General features: G+C 47.7%; 1 protein-coding gene across 1 annotated transcript in view; it reads right to left on the reverse strand.

Moving 5' to 3' along the window:
• The window catches only part of EED (embryonic ectoderm development), a 33,669-nt gene extending 13,380 nt beyond the window's left edge, over nucleotides 1-20,289 (reverse strand). The window contains exons 1-5 of the mRNA XM_077484924.1: nucleotides 20,123-20,289; nucleotides 8,900-9,052; nucleotides 5,738-5,830; nucleotides 3,227-3,292; nucleotides 206-331 (exon numbers count right to left, since the gene is read on the reverse strand). Of these exons, the coding sequence (XP_077341050.1) occupies nucleotides 206-331; nucleotides 3,227-3,292; nucleotides 5,738-5,830; nucleotides 8,900-9,052; nucleotides 20,123-20,227 (543 nt within the window). The 5' untranslated portion in view covers nucleotides 20,228-20,289. The remainder of the gene's footprint in view (nucleotides 1-205; nucleotides 332-3,226; nucleotides 3,293-5,737; nucleotides 5,831-8,899; nucleotides 9,053-20,122) is intronic.
• Nucleotides 20,290-20,954: the final 665 nt, after the last annotated feature.

Genomic DNA, 20,954 nt, shown 5'->3' on the forward strand with positions numbered 1-20,954 from the left:
AGTGGTCAGTTTACAGAGGGGGAGGGTAAAAACTGTCAGGATCAGCCAGGTTTTTCAGGTGATACAAGGGGCCAAATGACAGCACAAGCACTGCTTTAAAGGAACAGGATCTATTTTTTTTTAGGTTAACAAATTATTTAAAAACGCACTTGGAGGTCCCCAGTCAGTCACTGTAAAGCGAGTATTTTATATTAGATCCACTTACCTTGATACACTGCATAGTGATAGGATTAATTATACGGATGATGCCCCTGGACCCAGCCACTGCGAGGAGTGGGTGACTTGTGTTGCTGTCGTAGGTCCATGCACAAGTGTAGAAGTTTTCATCTGCCTATATCTTACACTTAAGGAGAACACACCAAAGAAAAAAACTGCAAAATTGGAGGAGCATACAATGTTTTGGGCAATGGGTGGCTGCCAGATAAATGGACCTCGCATTGTGTGCAATAAATTATTAATTTTTTTTGTAAGTTTTAACAAGCACAAAGATTAATGCAGATAACTACATACAGATACACTCAATTTGACAGTGAGTGCATTGTCAGTTCAAGGTTCACAGGACAATCACTGTAAGGCACAAACAACTAATGGCCCCTGACAATATACCATAAATCTATAGATTAAAGCAGGTCAAAGAATCCATCACCTTCCCCACTGTGGGAGGTATGGACTTTGCATTTTCATGTAATGTTTTCTTAAGGGTACTTTCACACTGAGGTACTTTACAGGCGTTTTATCGCTAAAACTAGCGCCTGCAAAGCGCCTCTCCTGTCACTAGTGTGAAAGCCCGAGTACTTTCACACTGGAGCAGTGCATTTGCGGAACGTAAAAAAAAAAAAAATCCTGCAAGCAGCATCTTTGGGGTGCTTTAGGATCGATATATACACTGCTCCTTAAGCGCCCTTGCCCATTGAAATCAATGGGCTGAGGCGCCTGCAAAGCAATTCTGCAGCAGCGCTTTATGGGCACTATTAACTCCTTCACCGCAAGTGTAAAAAAAATAGTGCCGCTTTACTGCTGACGCCTGATGGGTTTACTTCCTCTTTGTCTCCCGGTAAAACATAATGGACTACTATGCATCGCATAGTAGTCCATTATGTGTCACTTACCTGACACAGGAGCCAGCGATGTCACCGCTGTCCCCTGTAGTTCGGAGCATCCATCTTCTTCCAGGTATCGCTGCTCCGGCCACTCACAGCGCCGTAGCAGCGATGACGTCACTCCCGCCCGCGCATGCGCACGGGAACCGCCACTAACGGCATATCGCCGATAGAAGCATGCTAATGGCGATAGTGTGCCTGCATGCTGCTGTCTACAGCGCATGCGCCGTAGACCGCTGTGACTGTCTTTTAGTAAATATCTCCTAAACCGTGTAGGTTTAGGAGATATTTCTTGGACCTACAGGTAAGCCTTAATCTAGGCTTACCTGTAGGTCAAAGTGGTTTGTAAGGGTTTACAACCACTTTAAGCTTACACTAAAGAAAACCTTTCAGGGGTAATAAACCCCAAACCAAAAATGTAATATATTGCAGCTTATCAATAAGATGTGGTGACTACATTAGTACTCTTGCTTTAGGCTTTTTTCCCCTCCCAGGTGATGTGGCCAGTAACGCCCCCTGTATTCCAGTGTACCCACTCTGGATGAAAGAGCACATGGAGCAAAGCAGAAAGCTTTGTCAGTCTCATAGGAGGGGAGTGTTAGATGTATTAGCAGATTTAGAGAAGACAAATTGAAGCCAAACTCAAGCTGACACTTTATAACTGGTTAAAGAAAATAGATTCTCTTGCTTTAGGGATAAATCTTTTGCATAAATAAAAGTTGATCATGTAAATGGTTTGTCTCATCCATGTAAACTGATACATTCTACTGGAGCGTTTGTGCTTTTAAAATAACAGACTCGCTGGTTCGATTACCAGATGAAAATAAAAGCAAGCTTTAATGAAAAAAAAAAAAAAAAATGCCGCCATCACGTCTAAGAATTAGTAAGCTGCAATATAATAAATGTTTTCTTTTGGGTTTTATACTGCTTTAAGTGAAAATCATAAATGGTACCAGGTCATTTTTTAACATTAAGATTTCAAACATTGTATCTTCCTGTGTTTTGTTTTTTATTCTATTCATGCATGGCGTGTCAAAAAAATAAAAAATAAAGACATCTTATACATGGCAAAGGATTCTCAAAGTAAGCTGGTTTATTTAAAGAGATTGGAGGAAGGCTTCCACTACTGGTACTGACAGGTTTAGACTTAACCTCAGATTGTGCCATCTGATGACAGATAAACCATTCAGTAATAGTAATTGCAAGTTCTGCTTCTGATCCTGTATACAAAAGGCTGTTCGTGACCCCCTGACTAGCAGGACTGAGGGCTGGTTCACACCACAAAAACTCAGTTTCTGGCAAGTTTTTGATTCATTTCCCGATGCTTTTTTCCTTACTGTAGTGGGGTCCGGTGCGTTTTACCCAATTCCAGTACAATCCAGCGCAGCAAAAAAGCAGCAGGTTTTAATTTCCCTGGAACTGCAATGCCCAGGAACTGACCGCACTGGTGACTTAAAAGGATAAGTATATGGCTTACAAAAAACAGTCCTAGAGCCAACATAGGACAGCTGCAGCATCACAGAATGGAGGCAAGTATGGAGATTTACAGAGAACTGAGTGATCACATGACTGCTGACCACTCAATTATTGGTCTACTCTGATCAGAGAACTATGACCGTCAGTCACCGCTCGCCCAGCGCTCACTAGAGCGCCAGGCTGGGGAAGGGGCAGGTGTAGCTGGCTCTGGCACTCAGCCACGAGGGCGAGAGCCAGCAGTCAGGCAGCTGGGTGGATCCTGACATTATCACGATTGTTCCAGAACCTGAAGCGGTTCTGCCTCGTCAGCCAATAGTGGGCAATAGCCCACCATCAGCTGATCAGGGTTACAGGAGAGCAAGTGCACTCCTGTGATTCACAAAAAAATAATAATAATAATAATTCAAACACTTAGAACAAAACAATTGAAGGCTATTGCTGTATAGAAGGGGCCCTGTGGTCTTTTAGCAGTCTCTTGTTCAAAAAAAAAAGAACAAGATATGTTTGGGTCAATGCAGTATGCGATTATATTGAAAATCCCAGAGCAGGTACACCGACACAGATCTCAGCATGAGAATCAGATCTCAATTCTTTCTTTTACTTCACATTCTGCACAGAAACCGGAGCCAAAAATCAAAGCTGAAGGATACATCAGCGTCTACATAAGACTGCAGTAATCGTATTTCTCCTTGTGAATGGCATTCATATAACGTGACCTATAAGCAGAATGAGAACAAGTGAGATAACACAATTCTGTTTATATCACAGGCAGCAAGTGAAATAAATACACAAGTAACACTGCATTATCAGATAACATCACACCCCAGCACCTTCTTCTCAGCTGTCACCTTTACTAACAGTTGGAGTTGATTTACGGAAACTGGAGTTGGCAAAAATCTGGGGCAGCTGTGTATGGTAGCCAATCGGCTTCTAAATTCAGCTTGTTCAATTAAGCTTTGACAATAAAACCTGGAAACTGATTGGTTTCTATGCAGAGCTACACCAGATTTTGCACCCTCCAGTTTTAGTAAGTCAACCCCAGTTATTTCTTCAACACTTTCTCCTATCAAGGCTGCAGTGATTGGCAGCTTGTACCAATCCTCCACCACATCAGCACTATCTGTAAGCACAAAATATAATATAATATAATTATATACATACATACACACCCACACGCATCTGGACAGAACACAAGTTTGTCACTTTTTCACATTATGTGAAGGGGAAAAAAAAATTATAAATATATACATACACATACATCTCTCATTTTCGTACATGGGAGAAGAGTTGTTTTGCAATATAGCTTCATTAACTTTTCATCCATTCAAAAACAGGACAAGTTTCAGAAAACAGTGCAAATATAACAGAACACTAGAAATGTCTTTGTCATCACATGACAATGGGAACACAAAGAGGAGGAGGGCCAGTTTGAATCTCTGTGGAACAAAAGTCATCACCGGTTTTGGCATGACTTTAACCATTGAGTTGACCAGTATTCAACTGGTCAACTCACGTCTGCAATAATTAAAAGAATTCCAGGCACAGTAAAGGTTTACATTGGTCCACCTTGGATTGTAAGCTCTAACAAGCAAGGCTCTATGTTTCCCCCCTGTGCTGATTTGTATTGCAATTGTACTGTCTGCTCTAATGTTGTAAAGTGATGCTTAAACTGTCGGCGCTATATAAATCCCGTAAATTAATAAACTATGCAAGTAATATATCTGGTTGATGTCCTGGAAGTTAGAAATCACTGAAGTAGATACCTCTACTCTAATGATCTCCACTTGCTTCTGGGTCCCATACTGAGCGGCTTGGCCTGATGCCTTGTGAATACAGATGGTCAGCCGCTCAGCAAACTCCATTCAGAGAATGGTTTGCAACTTCTGAATGAAAGCAAAGCGTTCTGATTGGACAAGGTGGAAAAGCAGGACAGTGATGTCCCACCTGGTCCAATCAGAAAACACTTTGCATTAAATTCAGAAAATGCAAAGCATTCTTTGAAAGTCGTCTGTGGTGAGTGGCCGACCTCCTGTGTTCACAGTGCATTAGGCCGGCTGTTTATCACAGGGCCTGGAAGCTAGTGCAGATCACTGAAGTAGCAGTGTTCAAAAGGCATCAATCGGGCTGCTGAGCACTGGAAGAAAAGATTACTGGAGTAGCGGGGTCTTCAGCGATTTTCAGGGGAATTGGCAAGATATGGTATATACATACATTGGCCTAAGCTGGACCAATGTAACTATACAAAAATATACCATGCCTGGGATTCATCAAAATACAGGACAGTGTAGAAAATCTATGACTGTCTCCAGGTAAGACTTGCAGGGGTTGGAGTTAAAGCGGAGCTCCACCCTAAAGTGGACCTTCCGCTCATTGGAACCCTCCCCCCCTCCGGCGCCACAATTGGCACCTTTAAGGGGGGAGGGGGGTGCAGGTACCTGTACAGTACAGGTATCTGCACCCACTTCCGGCGCAGATTCTGCAGAAGGTACGCCCCTTTCCAAAAGTCCCCCCCGCCTGCTGGGAAACACACAGATCCCAGAGACAGCGGGGACCATCCTTATTGCGCAGCGGGACTCGCGCATGCGCAGTAGGGAACCGGGAAATGAAGCCGAAGGGCTCCACTTCCTGATTCCCATACCCAAGATGGCGGCGGCAGCACCTGAGAGATGATTGAGAGATCGGCTTTGGGTGCCGACATCGCGGGCGCGCTGGGCGGGTAAGTGTCACTATTTTAAAAGTCAGCAGCTGCAGTATTTGTAGCTGATGGCTTTTAAAAAAAAAAAAAAACGGCGGACTCCCGCTTTAATGAAATGCAGCCACCCATGTTTGGTAATAGGCATCATAGTTGTGCCTTTTGAGAATGTGAGCTCTTACATCAAATGTATCCTGTAAAATGACAATATCCATTCAATTACAAGTAGTAATCTGGGGGCTTTCCAGTATTTGGGAATCAGGCAATGTTTAGGTGGTGTGGTAGCAGTCATAGTCTTGTTATGAAATGACTGAAAACTCTTCACCACCACTATTACTGTCTTTTATGAACCGGTGCATACAGTAATTTATAGCCACTTAAAGGCTTGATTCTTGAATTTTGTTCATTGCAAATTACTCAGGGAAAAAAAAAAACTACATTACATTATCAGTTATGATGTAGGACATACCCTGTTGCTGCCAACTGTAGCAAACACAAGTGGATCTCCTTCCTTACTGTGCCAGTTGAACTGAACTCCGAAAAGAGGCTGGCTGTGATCTTCCTGTGGTGAAATGAGTTTATTAAATTTGGAGGAAAAAAAACATCTTACCACAAATAACCATAAGGGTCCATTTAAAGGGTTACAATTAAAACAGAACTTGATCCCTAATTAATAAAAAATACATAATAAAAAACAAATGTTCTTTAGTAAGGAACATATATTCCCTATTAATAGCTATAGAATTGTGTACTGTAAATTACCTGCAGCATTTTTCCTGATTCCTCTTGTTGGAGGCCATCATTTTGCTGAAGCCCAGAGCCCGCCCAAGCAGTTGTTTATGTCATGATCGGAAAAGCCTCCATATTTTCAGCACAGTGCCGAAAAAGATAGCAACTGATCGTGTGCCGAGCAGGGCGAGACTGAATTTTAAACATTATAGGCAATTCGTTTTTTTTTAATAGAGAAAGAATCCCATAAGCCGCACTTTGAAGCAAATCCACTGTGAACATATGTGGGAGTCTCAGCCCGGGCTCTATAACGTGTTTTAATTACACGTCTTTTTTTTTTTATTGGCGATATCACTTAGGCCCCTTTCAGACTTGTGCAATTTGGGACTGCAAAGTCGTATGACAAGTCGTTCCACACGAGTACCAATCATATCTGTGCAACTTCAAGACTCAGCGACTTCAAAGTAGCCCCTGTACTACTTTGCTCTGACTGATGCGATTTGAAGTCCATAGAGCTCATGTTTACACATGCATTGCAAAATAAATAAATCGCACGACTTTCAGGTCACACAAATGTAAAAGGGGCCTTAGTCTCTGTGCAATACAGGCAGACGACTTCTAGCAGGAAGGCCAGCAAGGCACTGTAAATAAAGAAGGGGACTGGCTCTTGGAGGAATGGGAGTACCTGGAGGCTGCATTTGCATGCAGACTGCCCTAGCAAACACCCATAGGTGATGCTGAGCTTGATTGAAAGAACTGTAATCTAATGTAAGGAAGGGGCAGGGTTGAGGAGAAGGGCTAGATCATGAGTCTTCAAGCTCTCTAAACAATGGGCCAGTTTACTGTCCTTCAAACTTTAGAAGGTCTGGACTGTGGCCAGTGGGAGTAGAAAATGCCCCACCATCAGTAGGATTGGACAATGTCCCAGGCTTTATGTTAAGTTGTAGTAAACCGATTACATAGCGCCTGTAACATTTTTAGGAGGACTCGTGCCCGACTCATTGGTATAAATTAGGCACCATTATTGGCATTGGTGGAAGGAATAGTGCTCCATCACTGGTATCAATGGTAGGAATTATGCCCTATTCTCGGTTTCAGTGGGAGGAATAATGCCCCAAGAGGCAGGTAAAGGCTGGATGTGGCCCTTTGCTTGCCAACAGTTTGAAGATCCCAGGGCTAGAATATCCTGGATGTCCCTTAACCACTTCAGCTCCGGAAGGATTTACCACCTTAACGACCAGACCATTTTTTTTGCAATACGGCACTACGCTACTTTAACCAGTTCTGGACCGCCCAAACACATATATACTGCGGCAGGGTAGCCTGGCTGTGCAAAAACACATAAAGGTACGCGATTTCGTGCATGCAGTTTTGGGCAGACACGCTGCTCCCGCTGAAGGACAGCGGGAGAAAATGAGTGGGTCCTGCGGCCACCGTGACCCGCCGATCATCTACAGGAGACAGATCAGCCATCTGTCTGTGTAAAACAAGACAAACAGTGGATCTGTCAGGAAGGGAAAGATCTTGCGATTTGGCCAAGCTGAATCACGGATCTCTTTTCCTTCAGTGTGACACTGCCCCACACAGTAAGCACCTCCCTAGGGAACATTTAACCCTTTGATCGACCCTAGTGTTAACCCCCTTCCTTGCCAGTGACCATGCATTTTTATAGCACTCATCACTGTCAGTGGTCCCCAAAAAGTGTCCCTCACTGTCAGAATTGTGTGCCGCAATCCCGATAAAAAAAATTAAAAATCGCAGACTGCTGCCATTACTCGTAAAAGAAATAGAGTCCCTAAATCTAACCCCTATTTTGTAGACACTAACTTTTGCGCTAATTGGGATTTTTTTTTTTTTTTTAACTGATGAAGAAATCTGATTTTGTTTTTAAAAAATGTATTGGGAATGTTTTTTCGTTCTTTTTAGTTTATAGCTCAAAAAATAAAAAGCAGAGGTGATCAAACACCACAAGAACACTCTATTTTTGGGCAAAAGAGTACATCAGTTCTATTTGGATAAAGGCTGAAATATGTTCAGCCTTTGTAATCAATGCCAAGTTCCTTTGGGCATTGATTACAAAGGCTGAACATATTATACAAAAGGCGATTGTGCAGAATCACATGGTGTGGTGATGGTCGATCGTCTACTCAGCTGTTTTTGATATGAACTGTCACACTGATATGATGAATTTCTCACGTGGATTCACACAATATTTTTTGACTTAATGTGTTTTTTATTGTTTAAGTGCTGCTTAAGCTGGAAGGACTATTTTTTAGATTTTTTTTTCTTTTTTTACTTCTTTTCTTAATGCCAACAAACTAAAAAAAAAAAACCTGATCAACTTCAGTACAATCAGCCTGCCCATAGATGGATCTAAATTTGTCCGGGTCCTGCTGAAGCAGCAAAATTTTATCTATGGCCGTCTGCATGCTGTCCGAGATAGCACCACCAACAATGTTGTTAAGACACTGGCATGTCTCCATGTGTTGGGCAAGCAAGATTCATTCAACTCCAAGATAAAGCCAGGAAATCATGGATCGAAATGTAACCAGTTCAGCAAGGACCAGCTGAATTTGGACCCATGTATGGGCACTGTGATTATACAGAAGTTGATTTACAGAGAAACTTCTGTACAACCACCCTGTTAGATATTCCCTAATCATATTCAGAATACACTGATCAACTTTGCAGGCTATTGTCTGCAATGTTGATCAGTGTATTCTGAGGGGGAAGTCCCCTTGCCATCAGAATACAATAGCTCAGTGGGGAGGATTCCCTCATTCGTAACAAGGGTGTGAATGAGCAGTGTCTTTCATTCAACCCGCTGATTGAACGTAAAAAATTACTCATCTATGGAACGTGTATGGGAAATACAGTCCTAGGTTTAATAATCAGGATGTACCTTTAGGCTGTTCACACATTTGAAGGAGTATTTGCACTTCTTGGACTTCCATTTTCCTTTGCCCCAACCCTTCCTGCCTGGGAGACTGGCTGTGTTTGTAGGCGTGTCTGGTCGTTCTGTGTTAGTGCCGCTCTCTATGCTGACAGCATCATCCTGTGAACAGAAAACATTTGATATGAACACACAAAGCTGACAATGGGATAATCCAGATTCTCTTTAACAGGAAGTTAATTACCCAGCACAAGAAAATCTTTAAAAAAAATCTTTAGTTTCCAATCCCACATGCACTAACAAAATATTATAAAGAAAGAAATAACGGTGCAACTAAGCCCCAGGGGAAAAAATTTAATCATGCATGGTGGTGGCAGCAGCTTCCCTCGTTAAGACCTGAGATAGTCTAATACACGTATGCAAAGAGAGGGGACCACCCAAGTGTAACCTGTATTAATAATTGAAATATATTATGATAAATGCACTCACTTCTGAGTCAGGATCAGTGTGTGAATGTAGTCCTTTGAGGTATGCAGAGATCGGCAGGCAAGCGGCTGGTAGATGCAGGTCAGCAGGCAAACGGCTTGATGATAGATGGAAAGGAATGCGGAGGACCTCAGAAAACCTGAAGCACTGCGTTTAACAGCTTGCACCCCAAGCACAGTAGCGTTCCTTTCCATCTACCAGCCGCTTGCCTGCCAACCCCTCTGCATCTACGAGACTAAATTCACATGCTGAAGTCTCAGAAGTGAGAACAGATTACAATAAATGCACTATTAATACAGGTTACAACTAGATGTTGAGGCTTTGTGTAATAGAACAAATATCAAGCATGAGCACTCTCCTGATGCCCAGGAACTACAACTACCAGCGTGCCCCACCAGGGATGAAGAGTCTGTAAAAACTTTGTCCCACTTTTAAAGAATCAGAACAATCTGAGTAATGAAAAAAAAAATAACAAACACCTTACATATACCTTAATGCTAAACTAGCTATGCAAGTTAGCTCTATTATGTATACTACATGTGAAAGGCTTAGCATTAAACTCATTAGAAGCTGTCCCACACAAAGCACTATATTCCTGGGTGCTGCAGGAATCAGCAGTGGCAGGATATAGCTCCAATCGCATCCCCTCCCTCATCTTCTCTGGTCACCCATTCACAGAAATCAAGGCATTTTAGAAAAAGAGGTAAGGCGGGTATGCAACAATCTCACCGGCTCCATTTATAGAACTCCTTATATACATACACTGTGGATAAAAAAAACCCATAAGGCTTTTGAGAATGGCTGATGAGAGAGGGGGAAAACAGAAATGAAGGGAGATCACCCAAACTAGATACAAATGGCCAAAATATACTGACAGCAGTTTTATCCCTCTACTCTGTCCAAAATTATAAATAAAGGTCTGGCTTTTGATTTGCTTAAAGCGGAGGTCCACCCTAAAATGGACCTCCGCTCATCGGAATCCCCCCCCCTCCGGCGCCACAATCGGCACCTTTCAGGGGGGAGGGGGGTGCAGTTACCTGGATAATCCAGGTAACTGCACCCACTTCCGGGCTAGCTCTCTGCGGAACGGGCGTAGGTTACGCCCCCGTTCCGCAAGCGCCCGCCCCCTTCAGCAAGTGCCCCGCTGCCTGCTGGGAAACACACAGCTCCCAGAGGCAGCGGGGACCGTCCGGATTGCGCCGCGCGGCTCGCGCATGCGCAGTAGGGAACCGGGAAATGAAGCCGAAAGGCTCCATTTCCTGATTCCCATACCCAAGATGGCGGCGGGACCCGGCAGCCGAGCGAGCGATCGGCTTCGGGTGCCGACATCGCGGGCGCGCTGGACAGGTAAGTGTCACTATTTAAAAGTCAGCAGCTGCAGTATTTGTAGCTGCTGGCTTTTTAAAAAAAAAAAAAAAAAAAAAAAAAAAAAACGCGGAGTCCCGGTGGACTCCCGCCTTAAGAATTGTAAAGGCAGATTTACCTTAATGCATTCTATGCATTAAAGTGATTGTAAAACTTAGATTTGTTTTGTTTTTTTTAAAACAAAAATGTCATTTACCTCCACTGTGCAGTTCATTTTGCACAGAGTGGCCCCGAACCTCGACATAGACGCAGAATGTAGGACTTGGCCCTGCCCCCGCGTCACTGGATTTGATTGACAGCATCAGGAAGCCAATGGCTGCGCTATCAATCTATCCAATCAAGAGTCGAGAACCCCGGGCAGAGGAGGAGTGCGTCTCCCCTGTGAGATATTCCAGGGTTCAGGTAAGCAAAACCAACTGCACAGAGAAGGCAAGTATAACGTGTTTGTTTTTATTTAAAAATCAAAACAAGTCTTTACAATCACTTTAAGGCCAGTGTACACTAACGCAATTTGGCAACACCTATCCATTATACTTTGGTGCTAATAATTTTACAATGGCACCCCAATGCCCTAATGCACAGTCGTGTACCTTGGCAGCCCACTCACTTCAATGGGCTGCCATTAAGTACAATACACATTAATGCATCAGGCCTTTAGGTTAACCTTCTCCCGCCCACTGTATAGACAAACGACGGCGGGCGGGATCCCCTCTCACTCTGGGACGACTTCATGTGACATCGCCCCAGTTTCACCACGCTTGCGCCCTGGGACATGGTGCAACTCCGATCTCAGTAAAGAGCAGATGATGCAGCTCTTTACCCACGTGATCAGCTGTTTCCAATCACAGGCCAATACACGGAAGTGCCGGTAATTGTCTCTCCCCCATCAGCGGCATCTCCTCACAGGAGAGACCTGTACAGATAATCAGGGCACCGATAGTAATTCCCCCGATTATCTGTACAGCCCCAACAGTGTCAGAGATAACAATGCACTGCCTCATCAGTGCAGGAGAAAAGTTACTGATTTACAAAATTTACTGACAGAAACTAGGGAAAAATAAAATTTCTTCTTCAAAATGTTTGCCTTTAGTTTTTGTTTTGTTTTTCATTTAAAATTCAATGGCGATTGTGATGTTTCTCTATTTGCGAGAAACATCACAAAAATTTGATTTGATTTGGGTAGTGTTACATGACTGCGCAAATGTCTTTGCAGCTGAAAGCTGAACATTGGCATGGACAGGAAGGGGGTAAGTGTGCCCAGTATTGAAGTGGTTAAAAATACCAACTTTTTAAGAACCCTGGAAATTGTACATGATGCAGTGTCATCTTCCTTTGTAGCTCCTCTTCAATTTAAACCTGTCACACTGACTAACACAATACCGTTTCTAAGGGCCTCAACCTAGCAAGAACACAAAGATAAAGAGATGGTTCATATAAAATTACAGCAACTGGAAGATTTATTCAGGGTTTTTTTTTTTCTCTTTCCCTTTCCCCCGGGTGTTAGCCCCAAAATGCAACCCACATAATATTATTATTTATTTACAATTTTTTTTTGGTCCTTTCCAACACCATTTTTATTGTATTATGATTCTTGCAACAATTGCTTTCATGTTCTTGCTGTAATTTATGTATGTTTTTGTATATTTTCTAATAAGAGTAATTTTTTTTATAATGCTCTTTTGTATAACTGGGTAACACAATAGTCCAATTCACTTTGGGTGATTAAGGGCAAATGTGTTTTTTTTGGAGTAGCCCTTGTTCAATCCCCTTCCTTCTCCCTACTGTTTACATTTAGGATGATGGTACCCATTTTTTTAACCTAATCAACTCTTGGAGGCAAAATCATTAGTTGACAAAAAAGGCGATATGCCTCGATGAGTTTCACAGCTCATGGTGCTTGACCTTAAGGCTTATAATGTAGCACAAGTTATTTCAAAGCTAAAGCTAGCCATACACGGTTAGATATTTTTTGTTTACCTAAAAGCGTGGATGGACAAATCCCTTCTGCCACCAGACTACCTTATTCTGACAGCTGCTGTCAGTGGTTGTCAGATTATTCAAGACCAGAAGCTGGCAGTGGTTGTTAGATTATTCAGTCGCACCGGCTGTCCTGCAGACAATTTTTCGTTCGGCTCCTTTCTGAATCAAAGGATATCAGGCAAGAGGAAGCCAATCGAAGCACCTACAGAGAAATTTGTTGGGTTCCTCAAGAACAAGCCGAAAGTGGCACAGTGTATGGCCAGCTTAATAAACATGCATGTTAGGTAATCTGTCCCCTCTGGTGATGATTACCTCCCTCCCTTCTCCTCCGTTCACTTGCTGGAGGCCTTGTGATCTTTACCTCCACTGTGAAACTGATCTTAATGGAACTGCTAGTTTAGCTCTGAAGAGATGTTAGCACTAAGAAGAAGATGCTGACATATGATTAAAACTTAGAGGTGCACCGAAATTAAACAGTTTTCAGCCGAATGAAAAAAAAAAACACAGCCGATACCAAAGGGGGCCTGGTCTGCCCCAGGTGCCGCCCATTGCGCGAGTGTCATCCTGTTGCGCCCAGTCCTCCCCTCGCCGCTAACTCCGTGTTTCACAGAGCTAAAATGCCCAGCCACAGTAACAATGTCCCACCTCCTGTAATAGATGGCACACCAATTCAATGGTGGGACATTGAATCAGCGTGACATCGTTACTGCGGCCGGGCAATTCAAATACAGCTCCATGACACGGAGATCGCCGCTAATGTGGGCACAGGCAGGCTGCACATGATGGGCACTGGTAAAGCTGCTGGGCACTAGCAAGCTGCATATGCTGGGCACAAGTGGGGCTGCTGGGCACTGGCAGGCTGCATATGACTAGCAATCGTGAGGCTTGTTGGGCACTGGCATGCTTCTGGGCACTGGTCGGCCTGCATATGATGAGTATTGGTGGGGCTGCTGGCCACTGGCCGGGCTGCCTATAACGGGCACTGGTGGGGCTGCTGGGCACTGGCCGGGCTGCCTATGACGGGCACTGGCCGCGCTGCCTATGACGGGCACTGGCCGCGCTGCCTATGACGGGCACTGGCCGCGCTGCCTATGACGGGCACTGGCCGCGCTGCCTATGACGGGCACTGGTGGGGCCGTTGGGCACTGGCGAGCCTGCCTATGATGGGCACTGGTTTTGGTTTTACGTGAATATACAGTACGTGGGTTGATCAGTTACACCTTACTGCAAAATTCTAAAGTTTTCTTCTTGTAAAAGGTTTCCGACATTTACAGCACACTGACTCCAACATACAAAAAGTCCCAACCTACATAGCTCTGGTGCTGACTCACATCTGAAGACAATGGTAGGATGAAATTAGGTCAGACGAGAATCATTTTTATTCCGGCGATTTGAAGTTAAAAAATGTTTTTTCCCTACATGACTGCAAAGCACCTCACACATTCCCCAACTCTTAACCGTTGTGTGGTTTCCGGACAGGCAAATTACAAATCATGTCTACATTTTAACAAAAAAGGAAAAAGGGGGATTGCCATTTTCAGCCAGAAAGTGAAAAAACCCCATCAGTGGGTTTCTGCAGCTTTAACTTAGAGTCCTCCAAACCAGCCAAAAAAAAAAAAGCAACTATGCATACACTAAAAACCTCATCAGATCAAATGTAGGGACACTCCAAACTAAAAGATTAGAAAGTAAGCAGAAAGAAGAGTACTGAGTAGAAATACTCACTCCAGGTGCTGCTTCAACCTAGATCTCCCAATGAACATGCACTGACTTCTGTTAAATGAAGTTGCAGCGGAAAAGACAGTGCAAATTGCTAAATTTCAAAGACACAACAGAGTGAACGGTGGAACTTAGTGCTCTTAATTGTGACAAGTGCACACTATGCAGGGGTGTCCAAACTTTATTCAAAGAGGACCATTATAAGGGTCAGTGCCCATCAATGCAGCCTCACAAGTGTCCTGAATGCGCACTCCCGCCCCCCCCCACGGGCCTGCTGAATTCAGCGCCAGCACCCCCGCCCCCCCCCCCCAAGGGCCTGCTGAATGCAGCGCCAGACCACCACCCCCCCCAGTCCTGCAGAATGCAGCGCCAGACCACCACCCCCCCCAGTCCTGCAGAATGCAGCGCCAGACCACCACCCCCCCCAGTCCTGCAGAATGCAGCGCCAGACCACCACCCCCCCCCCCCAGTCCTGCAGAATGCAGCGCCAGACCACCACCACCCCCCCCAGTCCTGCAGAATGCAGCGCCAGACCACCACCACCCCCCCCAGTCCTGCAGAATGCAGCGCCAGACCACCACCACCCCCCCCAGTCCTGCAGAATGCAGCGCCAGACCACCACCACCCCCCCCAGTCCTGCAGAATGCAGCGCCAGACCACCACCACCCCCCCCAGTCCTGCAGAATGCAGCGCCAGACCACCACCACCCCCCCCAGTCCTGCAGAATGCAGCGCCAGACCACCACCACCCCCCCCAGTCCTGCAGAATGCAGCGCCAGACCACCACCACCCCCCCCAGTCCTGCAGAATGCAGCGCCAGACCACCACCACCCCCCCCAGTCCTGCAGAATGCAGCGCCAGACCACCACCACCCCCCCCAGTCCTGCAGAATGCAGCGCCAGACCACCACCACCCCCCCCAGTCCTGCAGAATGCAGCGCCAGACCACCACCACCCCCCCCAGTCCTGCAGAATGCAGCGCCAGACCACCACCACCCCCCCCAGTCCTGCAGAATGCAGCGCCAGACCACCACCACCCCCCCCCAGTCCTGCAGAATGCAGCGCCAGACCACCACCACCCCCCCCAGTCCTGCAGAATGCAGCGCCAGACCACCACCACCCCCCCCAGTCCTGCAGAATGCAGCGCCAGACCACCACCACCCCCCCCAGTCCTGCAGAATGCAGCGCCAGACCACCACCACCACCCCCCCCAGTCCTGCAGAATGCAGCGCCAGACCACCACCACCACCCCCCCCAGTCCTGCAGAATGCAGCGCCAGACCACCACCACCACCCCCCCCAGTCCTGCAGAATGCAGCGCCAGACCACCACCACCCCCCCCAGTCCTGCAGAATGCAGCGCCAGACCACCACCACCCCCCCCAGTCCTGCAGAATGCAGCGCCAGACCACCACCACCCCCCCCAGTCCTGCAGAATGCAGCGCCAGACCACCACCACCCCCCCCAGTCCTGCAGAATGCAGCGCCAGACCACCACCACCACCCCCCCCAGTCCTGCAGAATGCAGCGCCAGACCACCACCACCACCCCCCCCAGTCCTGCAGAATGCAGCGCCAGACCACCACCCCCCCCCCAGTCCTGCAGAATGCAGCGCCAGACCACCACCCCCCCCAGTCCTGCAGAATGCAGCGCCAGACCACCACCCCCCCCCAGTCCTGCAGAATGCAGCGCCAGACCACCACCCCCCCCAGTCCTGCAGAATGCAGCGCCAGACCACCACCCCCCCCAGTCCTGCAGAATGCAGCGCCAGACCACCACCCCCCCCAGTCCTGCAGAATGCAGCGCCAGACCACCACCCCCCCCAGTCCTGCAGAATGCAGCGCCAGACCACCACCCCCCCCCAGTCCTGCAGAATGCAGCGCCAGACCACCACCCCCCCCAGTCCTGCAGAATGCAGCGCCAGACCACCACCCCCCCCAGTCCTGCAGAATGCAGCGCCAGACCACCACCCCCCCCAGTCCTGCAGAATGCAGCGCCAGACCACCACCCCCCCCAGTCCTGCAGAATGCAGCGCCAGACCACCACCCCCCCCAGTCCTGCAGAATGCAGCGCCAGACCACCACCCCCCCCCCAGTCCTGCAGAATGCAGCGCCAGACCACCACCCCCCCCAGTCCTGCAGAATGCAGCGCCAGACCACCACCCCCCCCAGTCCTGCAGAATGCAGCGCCAGACCACCACCCCCCCCAGTCCTGCAGAATGCAGCGCCAGACCACCACCCCCCCCAGTCCTGCAGAATGCAGCGCCAGACCACCACCCCCCCCAGTCCTGCAGAATGCAGCGCCAGACCACCACCCCCCCCAGTCCTGCAGAATGCAGCGCCAGACCACCACCCCCCCCAGTCCTGCAGAATGCAGCGCCAGACCACCACCCCCCCCAGTCCTGCAGAATGCAGCGCCAGACCACCACCCCCCCAGTCCTGCAGAATGCAGCGCCAGACCACCACCCCCCCAGTCCTGCAGAATGCAGCGCCAGACCACCACCCCCCCAGTCCTGCAGAATGCAGCGCCAGACCACCACCCCCCCAGTCCTGCAGAATGCAGCGCCAGACCACCACCCCCCCAGTCCTGCAGAATGCAGCGCCAGACCACCACCCCCCCAGTCCTGCAGAATGCAGCGCCAGACCACCACCCCCCCAGTCCTGCAGAATGCAGCGCCAGACCACCACCCCCCCAGTCCTGCAGAATGCAGCGCCAGACCACCACCACCCCCCCAGTCCTGCAGAATGCAGCGCCAGCACCCCCCCCCCCGTCCTGCTGAATGCAGCGCCAGACCACCCCCCCAGTCCTGCTGAATGCAGCACCAGACCACCCCCCCAGTCCTGCTGAATGCAGCACCAGACCACCCCCCCCCCCAGTCCTGCTGAATGCAGCACCAGACCACCCCCCCCCCAGTCCTGCTGAATGCAGCACCAGACCACCCCCCCCCCCAGTCCTGCTGAATGCAGCACCAGACCACCCCCCCAGTCCTGCTGAATGCAGCACCAGACCACCCCCCCCAGTCCTGCTGAATGCAGCACCAGACCACCCCCCCAGTCCTGCTGAATGCAGCACCAGACCACCCCCCCAGTCCTGCTGAATGCAGCACCAGACCACCCCCTCCGTCCTGCTGAATGCAGCCCACTTCCCCCCCACCCCTCGGCCTGCTGAATGCAGCGCGCGCGCCCCCGCCCTGAGTGCAGCGTCCCCCCCCCCCGAGCAGCACGCCAGCGCCCCCCCCCCCCCCCCCGAGTGCGTCACAAGCGCCAGTTCATCAACAAGGCGGAACTTAGAGTAACAATACCCCAGCGATTAGTGCCAAAGCAGCCAACTACGTAGCACATGGCATGTTACACCCTTGGAGAAAAGGGGGGGTTATCAGGTAGCACAAATCAAACCCGATTCTTTGCTGGATCCAGGGTCCCCCAGACAAAAATCACACAATAATAGAGAAGTGCTGGGGTCACCCTATCCCTAGATATCACTCAGCAATTATAGGGGAGTGATGGGGTGCCCCTCTCCTACAGACATCACACAATTGAGTGATGGTGGTCACCCTGCTCCATGGGCCTCCAATACAAGACATCATACAGTAATCATCCTCCTATGTGGCCCCTGTCTTACAGACATCAGTAATAAAGGAATGACTCTTGTAAGATGGAAAAAAAGTTGTTTTTTGTTTGCTGTTAATAAAAAAATTATCGGATTTAAAAAATAAGGGAATGACAGGATCACCCCCCCAATACTACAGAGTAATTTTGTCACCCCCCCCCCCCCCATAGAGCCCAGTAATGTAATAAGAAAGAAAGTGATGGGATCCCTTTACTACATATATCACACAGTAATATAGGAATGATGGGGCACCCTCTCCCTAAACTTGCATCACTCAGTAAAAAGGCTCCCCAATGAAACCATGCACTGTAATACGATAGTGGTGAGGTGACCCTCCCCCATACGTACCCTGTATTACAGAAAGTCCCACATAAAGTCCCTATAGTACAGACATGACTAATAAGGAATACTACGGCGCACAACACACACATATAAAGCCCTGTACTGTAATAAGGTAGTGATGGGGTGATCGTCCTCATGTGGCCCCTATGCTAGACATAAGGGATTAATGGGGAGCCCTGTATTGTAATAAGAGAGTGATGGGGACCTCTCCCACATAAGTTCCCTATACTACAGACATAGCTAATCAGGTAATGATGGGATCACCCTTTCCCTATACACAGACATCACTCAGTAATAAGGTATACCAACCCCCCCCCATGGAGCCCTGTTATATAATAAGGTAATGACGGAGTGACTGTCCTCATGGGTCCCCTATACTATAGACATAAGGGAGTAATGGAGAGCCCTGTATTGTAATAAGGGAGTAAAGCAGCCCCCTCACCTTGCCCCCCCCCCCCCGTACTATCGGGATCGGTAATGAGGGAGTGGACGCCCCCATGGGGTCCCTGTACTACAGACACCACACAATAAGTGTCGGGGTCACCCTCTACCATACCTGCCCCCCTCCCCCACTACTACAGACAATAGTAATAAGGGAATGGTGGGATGCCTGTACTACAAACCTAATATGAATGAATGAAATACTTGTATAGCGCACAATGCGAACTGAATCGCCTCTAGGCGCTGTGGCGAGCTTTATAGTGATGGGTCACCAATATAGTGATGGGTCACGGTCACCCCCACCCCCAAACACACGGGACCACTGTACTACAGATATCACACAGTAATAAGGTAGTGATGGAGTCACCCCCCCCCCTAAATACTACAGACAACAGTAATAAAGGAGTAATGGGGTCACCCTCTGTCACCACCCACCCCCAAGTACTACAGACAGTGGTAATAAATGAGCGATGGGATCCCTGTACTACAGACCTCCTAATAAGATAGTGATGGTGACACACCCCCCCCCCCCCCATACTACAGATAGTAGTAATAAACGGATGATAGGGTCCCTGTACTACAGACCTCCTGATAGTGACCACCCACCCCCAAGTACTACAGACAGTGGTAATAAATGAGTGATGGGATCCCTGTACTACAGACCTCCTAATAAGATAGTGATGGTGACACCCCCCCCCCCCCCCCATACTACAGATAGTAGTAATAAACGGATGATAGGGCCCCTGTACTACAGATATCACACATACTACAAACAGTAATAAAGGAGTGATGGGGTCACCCTCTGTCATCCGCCCCCCTCTCCCCTTCCCGGTACTAGACAGTGGTGTGGGGTCCGTGTATTACAGACAACTCAGTAATAATTAGGGAGGGATGGGGTCCCCGTCATCCATAGAGCCCCCTGTACTACAGACAACAGTAATAAGGTAAAAGGTGAAATCGCACCCCATGAGGCCCCTGTGCTACAGACGCACCTCGGTAATACTATGACAGTGATGGGGTCCCCCTATACTACAGACATCAGTATTAAGGCAGTGATGGGGTGCCCTCCCCTCTATAGTGTAATAATAAAGTAGCGCTGAGCTCCGTCTGCTCATCTCCCCCCATCCTGCAGGCCATGCTGGTGCTCGCAGTCCCCAGGCAGGCGGAGGAGGACTGAGGGCCCCGGGCTGTGTGTGCTTCAGGATGAACAGAGAAAACACACAGACACAGCCCGCCTCCCCCTCAATAATAGAGGCCCCGGGTAATGTCAGGCTCCCCCTCCCCGCCCCTCTCACGTTCTCATCCCCGGACAGCTCCGGATTGCTGTTCTCATCGCTGCTCAGCTTCTGCTTCTTGGCCGGCATTTCGTTTCCCGCCGCGCGACCGGAAGCCTCAGACATCTTCCACCGCCTCACCGTGACGTCACTTCGGTGCGCCGACCGGGGCACGTGACGCCGCGCATGCCCATCTCTCTTTCATACGCTCTGTTGGGGGAGAGAGAGATAGGATAGGATTTGGAGATTTACCTGAGGTCTCCTACACAGTGTGGTGCTTTGAGAACCTGTCACCACACCATTCATAAATAATCAATATACAGGTCACCACACCATTTATACTGATAAAGATGTCACCACACCTTTCATATCAATAAAAATGTCACCACACCATTCATATCAATAAAGATGTCACCAAACCATTCATATCAATAAAGATGTCACCACACCATTCATATCAATAAAAATGTCACCACACCATGCATATCAATAAAAATGTCACCACACCATGCATATCTATAAAAATGTCACCACACCATGCATATCTATAAAAATGTCACCACACCATTCATATCAATAAAAATGTCACCACACCATGCATATCAATAAAGATGTCACCACACCATGCATATCAATAAAAATGTCACCACACCATGCATATCAATAAAGATGTCACCACACCATGCATATCAATAAAAATGTCACCACACCATGCATATCAATAAAAATGTCACCACACCATGCATATCAATAAAAATGTCACCACACCATTCATAAATAATCAATATGCAGGTCACCACACCATTTATACTGATAAAGATGTCACCACACCATTCATATCAATAAAAATGTC

This window comes from Lithobates pipiens, unplaced genomic scaffold (assembly GCF_037356315.1).
Source record: "Lithobates pipiens isolate NorthernLeopardFrog02 unplaced genomic scaffold, aLitPip1_a1.2 Scaffold_169, whole genome shotgun sequence".
Lineage (NCBI taxonomy): Eukaryota > Metazoa > Chordata > Amphibia > Anura > Ranidae > Lithobates > Lithobates pipiens.